This window comes from Vigna unguiculata, chromosome 8 (genome assembly GCF_037176805.1).
Source record: "Vigna unguiculata cultivar grain cowpea cultivar isolate G323 ecotype 2 chromosome 8, ASM3717680v1, whole genome shotgun sequence".
NCBI classification, from domain to species: domain Eukaryota; kingdom Viridiplantae; phylum Streptophyta; class Magnoliopsida; order Fabales; family Fabaceae; genus Vigna; species Vigna unguiculata.
This window is the reverse complement of record NC_140799.1, coordinates 2,689,230-2,706,341: the sequence shown is the minus strand read 5'-3', so window position 1 is coordinate 2,706,341 and position 17,112 is coordinate 2,689,230. Positions and strand designations below refer to the sequence as shown.

The 17,112-nt window shown below is 29.0% G+C and overlaps 2 protein-coding genes across 3 annotated transcripts; both read left to right on the top strand.

The window, feature by feature from the left end:
* Positions 1 to 5,672: 5,672 nt before the first annotated feature.
* Positions 5,673 to 7,239, top strand: LOC114193733 (peamaclein-like). The gene is made up of 2 exons (XM_028083646.2): positions 5,673 to 5,866; positions 6,803 to 7,239. The coding sequence occupies exons 1-2, from the start codon at positions 5,782 to 5,784 to the stop codon at positions 6,985 to 6,987; spliced, it is 270 nt and encodes an 89-aa protein (XP_027939447.1). The 5' UTR covers positions 5,673 to 5,781; the 3' UTR covers positions 6,988 to 7,239.
* Positions 7,240 to 13,169: 5,930 nt separating this feature from the next.
* On the top strand, positions 13,170 to 16,696 carry LOC114194223 (cyclin-A3-4-like). 2 transcript variants are annotated; one of them, XM_085665490.1, is made up of 8 exons: positions 13,170 to 13,475; positions 13,567 to 13,799; positions 13,894 to 13,969; positions 14,058 to 14,134; positions 14,242 to 14,275; positions 15,742 to 15,891; positions 15,968 to 16,102; positions 16,211 to 16,696. In XM_085665490.1, exons 1-8 carry the CDS (start codon positions 13,200 to 13,202, stop codon positions 16,304 to 16,306), a joined length of 1,077 nt encoding a protein of 358 aa, XP_085521616.1. In that variant the 5' UTR covers positions 13,170 to 13,199; the 3' UTR covers positions 16,307 to 16,696. The 2 variants fall into 2 exon arrangements, with proteins under 2 accessions (XP_085521616.1, XP_027940137.2); XM_028084336.2 differs by having other exon boundaries at positions 13,172 to 13,475; positions 16,251 to 16,696.
* The last annotated feature ends 416 nt before the right edge of the window (positions 16,697 to 17,112 follow it).

Sequence of the window (17,112 nt, the reverse complement as noted above, 5' to 3'; positions counted from 1 at the left end):
TTTGCAAACCAAAGTTATGTTTTACCAAAATAACTAAGAAAAGATTCAAGAAAAGAAAAAATGTTATGCATGACAAAGACTGAATATCTGAAGTACGGTATTTAAGGCAGAGATTGGACTTAGGAACTACCGAATATTAAAAGAAGGAAAGCAAACAATAGTTGGTTTATTTTCTGTTACAGATGTTTGTTGAAAAAAACAGAAAGGAAGAATCCATTGATAAGCGGTGGTGAATTGAAACTACAAAAAGAAAGAGAGACACAATGAGGTGAAGTGACAAATTTTGTACTAAATATTATATAATGTAGAAGGTAAATTTGGTGAAGGTAAAATGAATTGAGCAATTGGCACCGACACATCATGTGAACACAACAACACACTCTTGAAGCAAAGCAACCATAGTCTCTCTTTTCTATGCAGATCTAGAGACTTCCAAACACCAAAATTCCACCCATGCCATTCCAACTCCTACTATTACTACTTTATTAAAACTATTACACAATTCACTAACTTTATGGAAATTTTCTTTTTACAATGATACAACGAATCTCTATCTTATTGGATAAATATTCATTTCATATTTATTTTTATTTTATATAGATATGTGTTTCATGAGTACCGCATATTTATTAAATATTTGTAAATATTTACAGGTACTCTCGGGTATTTAAAAAAATAAAATAAAATATCTAATAATATATTTGAACCATAAATTCAAATAAAATATAATATATAACATTCATAAATTTCAAACAAAGTTTAAATAATTTATTTAAATATTTAAATAGTGTTGAATGATAGTTTACAAAGAAATTGAGATTTTTTAAAAACTAATTGAAAAAAATAACTCATTCAAGATCAATGTGTTAATATTTTAATTATGTCCATTTTTAATTTAGATTATAGTATAGTGAGTATGGATATCTACGGATAATACTTGTACCCGTCTCGTTAAGATGCATGTATAAAAGATACATATACTCATTACCCGGAGGTTGTACCCGTTACTCACATATATTCATTTACAATATCTATTTTCTACCTACGGATTTTATGTGCGGATACAATTTTTTTGACATTTCTAACTATATTTGAGTTAAAAGAATATAAATTATTGTAAATTTTACCACTTTAGATAAGTAAAAATAAATCTTATTTCACAAATCAATTTTATAAAATTAAAATAAGAATAAATCAAATTCGTTTCTCAATATAAAGGATTTTTTATTTTTTTATTTTTGAGAATTGGTTATACAAAATTAAATTAGGTTGAATTTTCATATTATAAGAATCTATTATAAAATTAGAGATTTTTATCCAATAACCAATTGATTGATGATAACTCGTATGTCTGGTTCACGATTACAAAAGGTTTGACATATAAGTGATTTATAAGTTTGATTCAGTTATTTGATTTTTTTTTTCATTATTACAGTAAAATATTCATGAGTAGAAAAGTTATCTTTGTTGAACAATTAAAGAGAGAAATATTAGAAAAAATATTTAGTAATAGGTTAGAGACCAATAACATAAAGATAAATTCAATTTTATCTACCACTTAAAATCTTAATTAATATGTTATAGATTTATTTTTATTTAATGTTGTTTAACTTGGTAATTTCTATAAGATGAGATTTAAATTCAAAATCCAAAGTTTAACACTTTTTGCATTAATTATATTAATAATATTTGTTGGGTTGTTGGAGTTTCATATTATATAAAAATGGATAAATTAACCTAAAGTTACGTCAAATTTTATTTTATCGTGGACCCTTAACTCATTAAAAAATGTTTCTGGTGTGTTTCTTCCCCTCGCATTGTGCGCTAAATGTCTATGGTTTTAGATAAAAAAAAATTATCCACTTGAATGGTGCCTTCTTATTATCTCAATTTTAAATTATGTATTGAATTTGAGATTGAATTTTATTTTATTTTATTTTATTTTATTTTATTTTATTTTATTTTACATTTTCTTGACAATGTACGCTTAATGACTAGATAACATGTTAGGTTGGTGTGAGACATAAAATTTTATAGGTTGACCATTAAGATATTCGGTGGTTCATAACACAATTTTTAATACGATTTTCTTTTTTACTTATATGGTATATATAATATGATATTTGTATTTACAAAATACGATATTTGCATTTACAAAATGTATTTTAATTATTTTTATCTATAATATTAATGCGTGTTTATTAGTCATCTACACCCTATTTAATATTTAGAGATGTATTGTTAATTTTAGACAGAAATTTAATTAATTTTGAATAAAAATAAAATGTGCAAGTAACATGAGGGGGAAAAAAACTTTAGTGTGTGCCATAAATTAAGAAAGGAGGTTTTAGGGTGGGTCGAGAGGGGATATTAATTGCTAAGAGAATAAGAACAAAAGATGAACATATTTTTTATTAATAAATTTATTTTAATCATTCAAAATTTAAAAAAACAGAATGAACTCTTTAGTTTGATGTCTAAAAAGAAGTATAATAATTTGGTCTGGTTCAATGAACTAAACAAGCTAGTGAAATGCAAGCTTGAAAGCTACTACTCATCTTATGTTATACCTACTTTTTTTTATTTATCAAATATGTATAAATTTATGTGAAATAAAAATGACTCAGTCTCTCTTAGAATGTGGTAATATATGTAATTTACATTCAAGTTGGATCAATCTTTTTTATAGTTTGATCGCTTCAAAATATGATATATTATTTATTTGAACATGATTATTATGTTTTACGAAAAATATAGTGTTAAGAAAAACGAAAGTAATACAAAAAATTAAAACTCCCAAAATCAAATAGTTATTATTTGTTTCCAACAAAGGGTTGAAAGTAAATGAGTAGAGAAAGAAAAAAAGAAAAAGAAAAAGAAATAAAGTGAAAAATATATTATTTGAATGAGAAGAAAAAATTTAGTTAAATGTTTGTCTACAATAATTTATTATTACCAAAACAACTAGAGGATATGATTTTAATGATGCTTGTACATTTTTTTTTTGTGTGTGGTTTCTCTCTAAATTTTTTAGTATCCTAATGTGTCAAAATTTAAAACATTAATCAATTAATCTTGAACAAAATTACATTAAAAAATAATTTTTTTTTGATCTTTTTAAATATAATAATTAATTATCTTAAGTTCATAATTGATTACGATAGTAAAAATAAGATTTTCACATTTTTCAAATAGGTAATAAGAAACCTACACTTTAAAAATAGTCAATTATATTATAATAATCTATTATATTACTTTTAACTTAATAATACCTTTAAGTTTTTTCATAAGAATACCTTTCAATATTTACTTGTGAAAACACTTCAAGAACTTTTATGATAGATTTTTTTCAACAAATATAAATCCTTCCTTCGGTAAATTCAAATTTACCAATACATTTTATTGACAAATTTTTAAATTTAAATTATTGATAAATATTTTTGCAGTAATAAATTTGTTAGTAAAATTCGTTGGTTGGTTCCCTCGATAATTTACAATTTGTATTACTGACATATATTTATGCACGTAACTAGTTTGATGATCAATTCTATTAGTAATTTATAACTCCTATTATCGACATATTATTTTGTTACTAAATCTGTCGGCAACAAATTTTTGCTGAGTTTGATGATATTTTTTGTGCATTAAAGGGAGAAGGATGAGAAGAAAAATAAGTGAAGGGGAAGAAGAAGAGGAGAAGGAGAATGATAAGGTGGAATCGATCGCAGTGGTATTAATAAAAGTGCGACGATAACACAAGAATGATGTGGAGGTGCGGTTACAACGCGAAGGCGACGATAACGATGGATGTGACAACGATGGTGGAGGCACGACCCAGGAATAGAAGGAAGAAAATTTAATCAGATTTTTGCCAATGACTAGAACTTTTCATTCATTAATTATCGATGAATATTTACCGAATAATTTATAAGTGTTAGTAATTACTACCGAATTTTAGAATCCATCTACAAAATTGATCGACAAACACTTTGGCGACAAATCTATGATAATCAAAAATACGCAATTTTCTTTACAGTAAAATGAACTCGGTGACTTTCGAAGGGAAAGTTTTCTTGATGTGTTATATACTGTATTTTTTTTTAAAGAAAAAAAATAGGTTTTTATGATTCATGGTAAAGGGTGATCATGTCATAGTTTTTTATCATACATTTATTACATTTGAATGATTTTTTTTTTTTTAAATTGTAATGATAACTTTATAACACCGATTCATATATCCGATCTGGGTAATTCAATGATTCTATGATTTTTTTTAAGTATTTTTGAAGAGTGTTTGATGGAATGGATTGTATTTTTTTTTTCCTAATAAGATAGAAGTTCTTGTAGTTATAGTTTGACAAGTCAAGATTTTTTTTATTGAAAATCTAGCTATAGATGTTTGGATTAGTGATGGAAGATTTTGTCTGTCTTTCTTTCACATCTTACTCTTATTATGTTAAATTCTTTATAATTCTTAGTAATAATAAATTATTGCATAGAATTACCATACTCTCATTTAAAACAATTTTAAGAAAGAAAAGAATAATAATTAAAGATTAAGATCTTTTTAAAACGGATTCATGCCTCAAACAATCTTTTTTAAGCATAATTAAGAAGAATCACGGTCTCAAAGAATAATATTAACACGTAATACAATAAAAAAAAATTACCAATTGATGGCTTTCCAATCAAATTTTTATAAGTGTGAAAACTTTGACAACTGAATCCACAATCTTTTCATACATTTTCATAAATGAATCAATAATTTATGCAAAATTATATCTTCTTATAACAAGTCACCCTCTGAGAGACCTGAAACACGGGCATTTGGCAGTAGGAGACTGGAATTTTGGCACACCAAAAGATGATTTTTTGTTTTCATTCTCTCTTTTATCTTGGGAAAGAGAATAATGATGACGCACATTCTATTCAGTTTACCCTACTTTTTATATCCATGTTACATTTAATTACATTTTTCTGCATCTTTTTCTGTAATCAAATATCACATCTGTTTATTTTTCCATTTTTCATCTTCCTCAAAGTCAAAAGTGTGAGAATCAACCATAATCCTAAAACAACTTAACCTAGTATAACACTATCATTACCATGTGCTTTATCCATTGGGCAGTGATGATTAACTGAACGCGCAGTTACTAATCAGGAGTTTTGAGATTTGATTGTTTGAGAAATTTTGTAGATGAACTGTTTGAATAAAGTTCTGGAAAGCATTTACTGCCACAATCTGACATCGAAATAGGACAAGCCCCACCTAATGCTATGAGCTTAAAGATTTTTGAAACAGGGTTGAGAAAAACGAGGGTGGAGGGACCAAAGTGTAGCCACGTAAACAAAGGCACAGTGCTGTTTCCTTGAAGAAAGAACAGCTCATAGAATGCAATGAATGTGGCAAATTGCCATTATCAACATGCAATGCTACGTCCATGTCCATCACACATATATAGGGGACAAGTAACCATTTCAATGTTTGAGGTTAATAAAGCCAAAGGGTACGCAGATTCCACACAATATGCACCAAAACCAAAACCACTATAGCCAGCTGTGTATTTTGAAGCCTAGTGATTCAACTGGATCAGGGTGTAGTAATAACTAATCAATTCTTGTTGTAATACTTTTCACCTACCCTTAACTCTTTTTACTATAAATAGCCCCACTCAGTACCTCACTCTGTAGTGTGTGCCATTCTCATCAATTATTACATACCCTCTTCATCACACTATACTTCTTCTTCTCCCTCTCGTTGTTCCACACTGTGAAACCAAGATGAAGCTATCATTTTCTGCTATGCTGCTTCTGTGCCTTCTCCTCAGTTCCTCCTTCTTCTTCGAACTGTCATCTGCAGGTTCTGGTATGGCTTAAGCTCAATTTATTAGTTCTAGTGTTACTCCATTAGTGTATCTAATTATCTTTTAAGTTTTGATCATCATATATAATGATAGGTTTAATTCCCATGCATTAACATCTATTATGCAAGTTCGTGTGTTGGATTTGTAATTGAAGCATGTTGACATGATTTTCAATTATAATAAGAAAGGGTTTCTATGCAAATAATCGGGTTTTCTAATTAAAAATTAGAAATGACGAGTTTATTTCCTAAAATATATCTTATTATATATTATTTTGAAATTGGAAAAATAAATCCTTGAATTTCTTTTTGGAATTTCCTTTGAATCTCTAAAATTAACTTTTGTTTTGTCCCTAAAGATATATACAAAATTTAAAACTTGAAATGAATCCTAAATTTTTTTAGTTTATTTTTATCATTATTATTACTATTTTAGATTCTTTTAACCAGAGATTCAAGCTCATTAACTACTCTCCTTTCCACTTTTATTTTCAAGCAGATCTTATTATATACTTTCTCAAGATATCTGAGTTTAGAATAATGCACTTTTTATACAAATTAAGACTATGCGAAACTCGTAAAAATTTGTAATTTTTCAGAAAACAAAAATATGGTGAAAAAGAAGTATTTTATTAATAGGTCTCGTGTTTGATTGAGTAGAAAAAAAAAGTATAACGTGTTTTTTATTGATCAAAGAGAGATGAAAGAAAAATTAAAGAGAAAAACTGTATTTTTCAAAAACAAAAATTTAAAATTCTGTGCTTCTACTTTCTATTAAATTTAAATTTAAAGTTTGTTTAGTGATCTAAATGTGTTCACTATATCAATTAATCAAAGTACCTTTATTAACAAATTTTCCCTTCAAGATTAGGACATAACAGAACTAGATTAACCTATATTTAAACCTAATTCTATGTCGACTTTTAACCATGGAATCAGGTTTCTGTGCCTCAAAGTGCGCGCAGAGGTGCTCAAAGGCAGGGATGAAGGACAGGTGCATGAAGTTCTGTGGAATCTGCTGCAGCAAGTGCAAGTGTGTGCCCTCTGGGACTTATGGCAACAAGCACGAGTGCCCTTGTTACAGGGACCTTAAGAACTCTAAGGGCAAGGGAAAGTGCCCTTAATTTATGTGTTTACCATGCATCAACCTTCAAACCTTTTACACTGTGCATGTATCTCCATCTTATGAGATATTCGTACACCATGGACCCTTCTTAGTTTACTAGGTTTTGGTTCTTTGTGTGTTTGTGTATTATAATATACAGAAAGAGTTGAATGGGGTGTGTGTGTGCACTGTGAGAGTGGGAATAAAAGGGTCCTCTTTGTGGTTAAGTCAATTTTGTCTGTCTCAATAAAAGTGAATTCTCGTGATTGTATTTGTTTGTAAATTTTGAAAATTCTCACCTTCTAATCGGTGAGAAGTGATTTTTTCATTACACAATTCATTCTTGTCTAGTTTAGATAAAAATTCATCTTTTTTACTTTACATATAAACAAAATAAATGAGTGTTTTATTTCAATTTTAAGGAACATGCTACAGAATATCTTTAACTTTTTAATGTGTTTTTTTTTTTATATAGATTTTGATAGAAAATTACTTCTTTTAATTCTTTGGTTTAATTAATTATGAGAAAAATAAATTCCTTTATTTTATATTAATTGTTACCTTTTTTTGGTATAACCTCCGTTTATATTTGTGAGATATTTTGTGAACAAATCATTCCTGAAAAAGAAAAAGATAATATTGGATTAATATTTGTTTTAATGGTTTTGATAAAAAACATTAAAAAATATCATTAAACTTTTTTATACCAAAAATACAACATTATAAAAATGTTATTAAAATTAATATAAACTAGTCTAATAATGATAGTACGAAGGATAATGATATTTTGACCTACTTTTAATTCGTCATTCTGATCATCCCTTCAATTATCTATTTTGATTTGTTATTGGTGGTGGGTTAAAAGTTGGTCAAAATATCATTATCTTATTAGTATGAAAGAATAATATTATTCAAGCAAAATATTCATTAACAAAGTTTTTTTTCTTACAAAATTTGACAAACTACTAAATAAAGTAAAAATTATTATTTTTATTACTTCTTTTTTGTTAAAAAATAAAAATTAATCTACTTTAATTCTATTTATAGAAAGTTTATCAACTTTGTCAATTTTTTTTTTGTCAAAACCTCATTTTCCATTATTCAAATATGTGCAGGATAGGTTTTGTAAGTGAAATGTATCGGTAATTTTCAAAAATATTCAAAATCAAAGTTATGGCAATAACCTAGTTTAATGAACTAATATGTAGTTTGTTCTTTGAATTTAACTTGTTTATAAAATAAAGATTTTGTTTTTCTTTATTCCATTTTTATGTTTGAGAAACTCAATTAATATTAAATTTTTAATAATATAAATGACAATGTAGGGTCAAGGTATCCAGCCCGAATGTAATTCATTACAAAAAGTATAAAACAAAACAAGATAAATATTTAAATTTACCAACCCTGCGTCTTGTATTTTATTTTTTTTAAATCATAAAACAGGTTTGTTCATCCATTTTTGTTTAGCTCATGGTAGTAAATAATGTTGATCCACATTGTCACTCTAATTTACTTGTATACGTCTTTATAATTACTTATAGGTAAATAGTAAATAATATGTTTTTTTAGTTTTTTTTTTTAAAATTGCACAAAAATCTTCTTTTGTAATATATTTAGGTTGGAATTAAAAAGTTGCAAATGAATTTCTATCTTTTTTTATGTGAGTTTGTAAATGGTAAATAATTTCTCCTTTAAGTTTTTTTTTAATTGTGTTATATTTGCATTAAAGCCTATTAAACTTGAAAATAAAAACTTACAAAAAGGAATTTTTAGATTCTTTTAATTTATGTGACTCTACAAATCCATAATTTTGTGAGGCAAATTAACTTTATTAACCTACAAGTGTTATGCGGATTATTCTATCGTAACCCATTTTAAGCGGAACAAATGTGGGACAAACAATCAGATGTCAACTCACATTGTTACCTATATTGAAAAAAAAAAAAAGTGTGGCTTAAACTTATTTCATTAGTCATAGACTTCCACGCCTTAACTACCTCTTTATTAACCATTTTTTTTAAAATAAATGTTAATAAGGAGATGACTAAAAAATTAAATTTATCAATTTATTCAACTACATCTACCTTTCTCAAAATCTCTTTCAATCAACTTTTTACTTATTTATAATTATTTTCAAATTTAGTTTGCCATAATGATCATTATTAATCTATTAGTCAATAAGCTAAAAGGATTAAATAAAAAACATATATTAGATCTCTGAACTTACAAGAAGAGTTCAAAGACATCCGAAGAATATTTGAATATATAAAGATCTTTTCAAGTATGACCACTCCAACATTAATATCTTTTTATTTTTTGGATAAAAAAAATAGCAAAATATTCTACAATAAAATTAACAAAATTAGTTAATAAATTATATAAAAAGAAAATAAAGAGATAAATATGTTTTATGAATTAACCTCTTACTTATCTTATGTTACTTATCTTCTAGTTAGTTTTCTCCTCCTTTCCTTCTTTGCGCATTGAGGTGATTTGTTTTGTTTAACATCAAAGGAAAAAATAATATTAAATGAGTAATGGACAATTCAATAATAAATTTAATACAAAATTTATATAACATACATTATCATCATCATTACCAACCATCAAATTTTGCCAATAAATCTGACGACACTTTAGAGAGTAAATTTCTTGTCCAATCTACTGGAGTTTTATATTTTATTAAGGGGAGATTGATGAGAAGAAAAATAAAAAGAGAAGAAGACGAAAGAAGAGGGGAAGAAGAGGAGGTGGTTGGGGGTAAAGAAGAGGTTGGTGGGTGACGCAGAGGCTCACCAGTAACGAACACTAATAACGTGCAACGACGTTAATGATTGCAACTTGCAAGTGACAATGATGGTGGCGGCTTGAGTTAGAGAAGGAGATGAAGGAGGATGAGGTGGAGGAAAAGTAAAACAAATAAGAGTGAAGATGAGACCTAAATGATGAAAATGATCTAGACTCGTGGTAGTGAAGCATGTATCAGTCGACGGTGAGAAGAAAAAAAAAAACAAAAAAGAAGGGGAGAGGAGAAAGAGAAAGACATTATCATGTTCATATCAAAAAAGCATAAGAGTTAGGAAAAATAATTTAATAGGACATTTGAATGAGTTTAAAATTAGGTCCTTAAAACTTAAGAAAATCATAATTTTAAATGTTAAGAATATTAACTAATAAATTAGTAGCACAATATCATTGATCCTAATAATTTACATGTTAACAATATTAACTAAGAAATTAGTAGCACATTAACATTAATCCTTGCAATTTACAACAGAAATTAAGTGTATAAAAACATATGATGGAGCTCCAATGAGTGGTGGCTGGTAGGAACTCCATAGGCAACGAAAAATGGCATTGAGACAAGTGTTTAAGGCTCTTGTAGCAATGGAATTTGAAGTGGTGAATGAGAAGTAGACTAGAAACTAGACTAATGGAAGGTGGCTAGAGGAAATGTTGTAAACCTCTAGCTTAGGTGCTCTCAAAATAATAGAAGAGTGGAGTGATCTCAACACAAACATTCTATTAGAAATTTCAAGAGTGATTACAATAGCCTAAAATTTAGGCTTTTATATGAAAGCAAATACACATAAGCACTCTTAGCCCTTGGATGAGAAAGACATTCAATCTTGGTCGTGGAAGATGGCTTGGAGTAGGAGCAAGGGTCATGGCCATTGGATGATGCCTTGGAAAAGGAGGAAGCATTATTAGTCCTTGGATGCATTGGATCCATGAGGTGTAGGAAGGAGTGTTGACTTCCACTTAGTCCACCTTGGACCTTTGGTAGCTCATGGCTAAATCTCCTATTGGGCTTAGTCAAGCCCAATTTTATCAATTCAACTACACATTGTTTGACTTATTATTCTAGAAAACAAGGCCTAAACAATAGACCAATCTTATTGTTATTCTATTGCTCTTTGATACACCTCTTCAAATCTTCACATCTTTTTTGGTCCATGTGAAGAGTGTGAGAAGCCCAAGTGGGTTTGGCCTATCTTGGATGAAGCCCAATTGGATCTTTTTGAACATGCCCCTTGTTATTAGGTCTTTTGGTGGGCTTTGGGATTGAGATGCATGTGGGCCATGGATTGAGCCTTGAGCATGATTTGGGCCTAGGTGTTGACCCAAGCTACAAGCCTTGTTGGAGTCACATCAACATATTAGCAATAGAAAATATAACTTCTTTGAATTTCAAAATTACATATGGTCTCACCTTCTCGTGCACATGATGTTTGACATCAGAATAAAGGAATCTAAAGTTTGGCATTACAGTGCTTCAAAAAACATCTAATGTGGCGACACCAATGAAAAAACACACACTTTTATAACCGTTATAATCCACCTAACATAATAAGTGACTCAGTGACAAATTTATAAATAAGTGAAAGAATTTATATAGCAGTTAACCTTAAAACTGATATAAAAAGTTAAGTAATGACATTTTTTATAAATAAGTTGAAGACTTTCTATACTAGTTAGACCTAAAAACGGTATTGAAAGTGAAGCCATGGTATATTAGTAAATCACTTGAGATGCGTTCTATACCAGTTAGATGGTATAACCAGCAAAATATGTTGAATTCTTGTCTACCACCCTCGCGCCTCAACATTTGTTTTTCTCTCTTGTACTTCGAGCTCGTTGTCCCTTCTCTCTGCAATTCCATTCCTTCGTTCCCTCGCTTAGTTGCGCTTCAACATTCTTTCTCTTCACTTGCACGTAGTGGTCGTTATCCTTTTCTTTGTTTTGGTCTCATTGTCGTTGGTCTTGTCATTTGGGGCCTCACCGTTGTTGGTATCTATATCGCAGGTGGCACCATTGTGGAAAAAATAATATTATTCTAAAATTAATGTCATAATTAAAATGAAATGCTTTAGACATTTATTAGGAAGATAGTGAATGAAATTATTTTATTTAAAAGGATTTATTTCTTGTGGTACCAACATATTTAATTCATTATTTTTATGAATGTTTTGTGGAAAATGAATTTATGTATACTTATAAATAAAGTAATTCATGATAAATTTCAAAGTAAATGTTTTCTATAAATACGTAATTTCTAGTAGTATTTATATAATTTATTTGTATTAATTTACTATTATCTATTATGGCTTTTAATTAGAAGACCTCACTCAATGTAATATTATCTAATTATATAGTTTGTAATTGTTCAAAGTATTTGACACGAAAAAAAGATTTAATGCTTTAAAATTGTAATAATCAACAACTTTGATACGTAGGTTAAATTTGTAATTAACTACTAATGATAAATTTTTTTCCAGAATTGTAATTTGATTTTTTTTAAATAACTAGTTACATTTTACTTTTTCTTAAAAAATCAAATACGTTGAATAAAATATTTTTTAAAATTTTATTGCAGATAGTTTTTATTTATTTTGCATATAATTTTTTATTATAACTATTTATTTTAATTTAAAAATAAATATATTTATTAAAAAAACTAAATAAAATAAACATTTAAATTTTAAAAAATTATCATTTAAAAAATAAAATTGATAAAAAGTTACTTAATAAAAAAAAGTTAAGAAAATCTCTTGATATAATAATAATAACAATATTATTAGTATTATAATAATAACAATAGTAATAATAATAAAAATAAAAATAACAAAAAGAAAGTAAGTAAGTAATAACAATAATAGGAATAAAAATAATAATAATATAAAAAATAATCATAATATAGAAATAATAATAACAGAAAAACAATAAAAATAATAACAATAATAACAATAAAATTAATAATAATAATAATAACAACAATAACAATAAAATTAATAATAATAATAATAATAACAACAATAACAATAAAATTAATAATAATAATAATAACAACGATAATAAAAAATTAATATATATATATATATATATATATTTTTAATTTATGTATATCAAGATTTTATTATAAAATAATAATTTTATACAAAACTGTTTTCAAAAGTAATGGTGATTATTTTTAAATTGAAAATTATATAAATGGTATAATTACATATTTTATTAAATAATAAATACTTTTATCTGCTAAAATATGAAATTATTTAGTTAAGAAATACCATCAAATTAATTAAAAAAATACAAGATATAGATTTTAACAAATCACCAGTGATATTGATTCAGAATTTTGATGAAATCTTGAATTATTCCTCAAAAAATTAAAGAAAAAGGCGTAAAAAAAAACGTTTTCTTAGTCTCTGTTTTAGAACTAGTATTCTAAGAATGGCATCGCCTTCAGAGAACAGCACGAACAGCACCGCCACGCGTCCCCAGCGCAAGGCGAAGAAGAGAGCTGCAGCTGCCATATGCCAGCTGCTCGGAAATGCCAAGAAGAAGCGCGTCGTTTTGGGAGACCTCACGAATGTCTCAAACGCTGTTGCCGTTTCGGAATCTCCGAAACGGAAAAAGGTTAAACTCAAGAATGTCGACGAAAGAAGCGACCCTCAACTATGTGGGACATACAGTTCTGACATATACCAGTACCTTTTCGGATTGGAGGTACTACTAGGGCTTTTCATATTTAGTTTTTCTGATATTTGAAACTGTGTCGTTTTGGGAATGACGTGAGGGCTTCTTTTTTCTGGCTCAGGTTGTTCCTCGTTTGAGACCGATGCCGGATTATGTTCAGAAGGTTCAGAACGACGTGGATGGTAACATGCGCGGTGTTCTGGTGGATTGGTTGATTGAGGTTGCAGAAGAGTATGGACTGGTTTCAGATACGTTATACTTTTGTGTGGCTTATATAGATAGGTTTTTATCGTTGAAGGTATTGTCCAGACAGAGATTGCAGTTGCTTGGGGTTGCGGCAATGCTCGTTGCTTCGTGAGTTTCTCCAATGCATGAAATCTGGGTGTGAGTTTTGTGCTGTGGTTGATGAGTTTTTATGTGATTTTGTTTTTGTTACTTTTGCAAATAGGAAATATGAAGAGGTTAAGCCACCCGAGGTGGAGGACTTTTGTTTTGTTACGGATAATACATACTCTAAGGAAGAGGTGATTCTTGTGTTTCATTTGTTGTTGGTGTTACTTCTCTCTTTGACTCTTGGTTTTGCTGATTTTTGCAATTTTTTTGGTGATGAAGGTTTTGAATATGGAAGCCGATATATTGATGGCGTTGAAATTTGAATTGGGTGCTCCTACCGTGGGGACATTCTTGAGGTTTGTTTCTTTGTTCATTCTATGGCCTCGTGGCATTGAATTGTCTTGTCTTTGTTGTTTTTTTCCTGGCTTGTTTGTTCACTCTGTATGCTTTGCGGTTGTTGCAGGAGATTCTGTGGAGTTGGTCAACAGGGTGTTGATGTAAGTTAGCTCTTGCTTCGACCCATTTGTTAAAGCAACTGACTCTATATTGGATGTATGTCTAAAAAAAGAATTTTCCTCAGATGCTCAATTCGATAGAATTTTGGAAATCATGTTCTTAGATTTTATCTCTAATGTAAGCAATGGTGTTGTTGTGGTTAAAGAACGAGTTCTTCATTCTCTTGTCATTCTATAGCTAGTCTTTGACCAATTAAACTTTTTAGTTAGTATTATGCCTATTTTATATTTTTTGTTTTAAATTTGTAAAGAACTTATTTTTTACAAATATAATTGTTTTATATTCATGATTTTAGACTTTTGCTTTTACCCATGTATAATTTAAGTGTCAATCAATATTCATATGATAATAAGAATATTAAATCACTTTGTATCTTGCAATCTGTGAATGGATTTGTATTATTGATACATACTATACACTACTAAACAAATTGTAATTTCCTTAAATCTTTTTCACTTTTGTTTCATCAATTCTCTGGTAGAAGTTTTAAAAGTTGTATAAACTTAAATTGTTAAACGGAAAAGATTTGGAAAAACTCTTTTGAACATATCCTATTTGATTTTATTTTTCTGCCACTTTATTTTGTTACCAACTGATTCATGCATTCATCCTATTTGGATATTTTATTGCTTCACTTCTATTCTTCTGGAAAAAGGCAGCTTCCCCACTTTGGTATAATTAATAATTTTCCTTAATAAAAGTGATTAAGTTGCTTTATTTACTTCTATTTGAAATTTATTGCATTTAATGCTATATATAATCAAAATGAATACAAATTATGATTGATGATTCAAAAATTAGCTTTACAATTCACTGTTTGAATCATGATTTGGGAACCTGATTTCATATACTGCTATTCATGACTTGCGTTATTTGCCTGTGACCCACTCTGCTATCCGGTGTAGCAAATTATTGCTTTATACCACTTGCTGCTATTGATAAGGCTGGGACAGAAACATTTTTGATTTATTGTGTGTAAAATGTTCCATTCAATCGGGCCATGTCTAACCCGAAGCGGGAACTATAGCCAGCCTGGTTGACCAGTTGTATCGGATATGTAGTTTGTATAGTAAAAAAATCGATCAACCAGTAGAATTGATTATTTCACTTGGCTGGTCTTCTCGTATTTTACTGTAATGAACAGCCTCCTGACAACCTGACAGCTGTCACTGCTCTTTTAATTTATATAATTTCATTTTTGTTAAAACTGTAACTTTTCATTTTAATTTAATTTTGTAAAACATTAAACCTGCACTGCTGTCTCGGAGGTTGAAAATTTCTCAACTAATACAACTCTGAACATAGTACAGAACATATTATAGACGTGTATGTTTAAAATTAATATAAATATATGAATTTAACATGTAGTGGTTAATATATTTCAACCAATGAATTAACAGATCAGCTACTTTCATCATTTGGTTATTAAGCTTATCTCATTGTGCAGACTTCTGATCTCCAGTTTGAGTTCCTTAGCTGCTACCTTGCAGAGCTCAGTTTATTGGATTATTACTGTATAAAGTTCTTACCATCTTTGGTGGCAGCATCTGTTGTATTCTTAGCAAGATTTATGCTAAGCACAAAGACACATCCCTGGGTATTTTTTTTTTTTTAAATGTGCATTTGAAATCCCTGTGGATTGTGGAGGATGTTGCTAAATTACTTTTTTACAGAATTCGGCCCTCCACCAACTCACTACATATAAACCCGCTGAATTGAAGGAATGTATTCTAAACATACATGACTTGTACCTCAGAAGGAGGGGGTCTTCTTTGCAAGGTGTGAGAGAGAAATACAAACAGCATAAGGTAATGTTTTACACTTTTCCCGCTACCACATTATTTAAAGGATGTAATATTTTTGAAGTCATTCTTCTTTTAACTCTACTAATTTTCATTCTCTTTGTCACATTAGAGAAATATGCTGATTCTAGTTTCATTGGATGTTTTGTTACAGTTCAAATGTGTGGCAACAACACCATCTCCTCCCGATATACCCCTTTATTTTTTTGAGTTTTCAAGGGTAGATTCGTAGACAATTGTGATTTGGCAGAAGCGTATTTCCTAACACTAACACTAACGACAAGAGTTTCACAATTTCAGTTGCACTTGCTTATGTTTAGGGAGGTGCTTTTTGTTATCAACCTTGTATAAAAAGGTGATAAACCCCATATGTTGGGAATTAGGGTTTTCGGCAATTAGAAGTTCTTTGTTAGATCCCTTGGAGGATATGCATAGGGAAGTTATATACGTGTTCACTGTAGCTCCATTCTAAGATGTACAATCCATGACGTTCAGAAATCTCATATTGGGTTCCATTCTAATTGACTGTAGTTCCATTCTCAGTTTTACAATCCATTCTAAGATGTACAATCCATGAAGTTCTATAAGTGCTTTTTGTTATCGAGCTTGCATAAAAATGTGATAAACCCCATATCTTGCGAATTAGGGTTTTTGGCAATTAGAAGTTCTTTGTAAGATTCCTTGAAGGATTTGCTATTTCTATGTATAGGGAAGTTCTATGCGTGTTCACTGTAGTTCCATTCTAAGACGTGCAGTCCTTGACATTCAGAAATCAATTTTTCATCGGTAAACAGGTGTTGGATTTCTACTCTCTTTTATCAGTTTCTGAGATTGTCTGTGCTGTATGAACCAAGGATCTGTGGTAGAATATAACCGGTCATCTATGGTGAAACTGAGTTTCCCACTGTTCGGAGGTGGTTGTGCTCTAGATAAAGGTTTGGCCATGGTGTCCACAAATTTGTTACTCGTACTAGTTGATTCCCTCAATTGCACAACCAGTAAAGATTCCATTATAA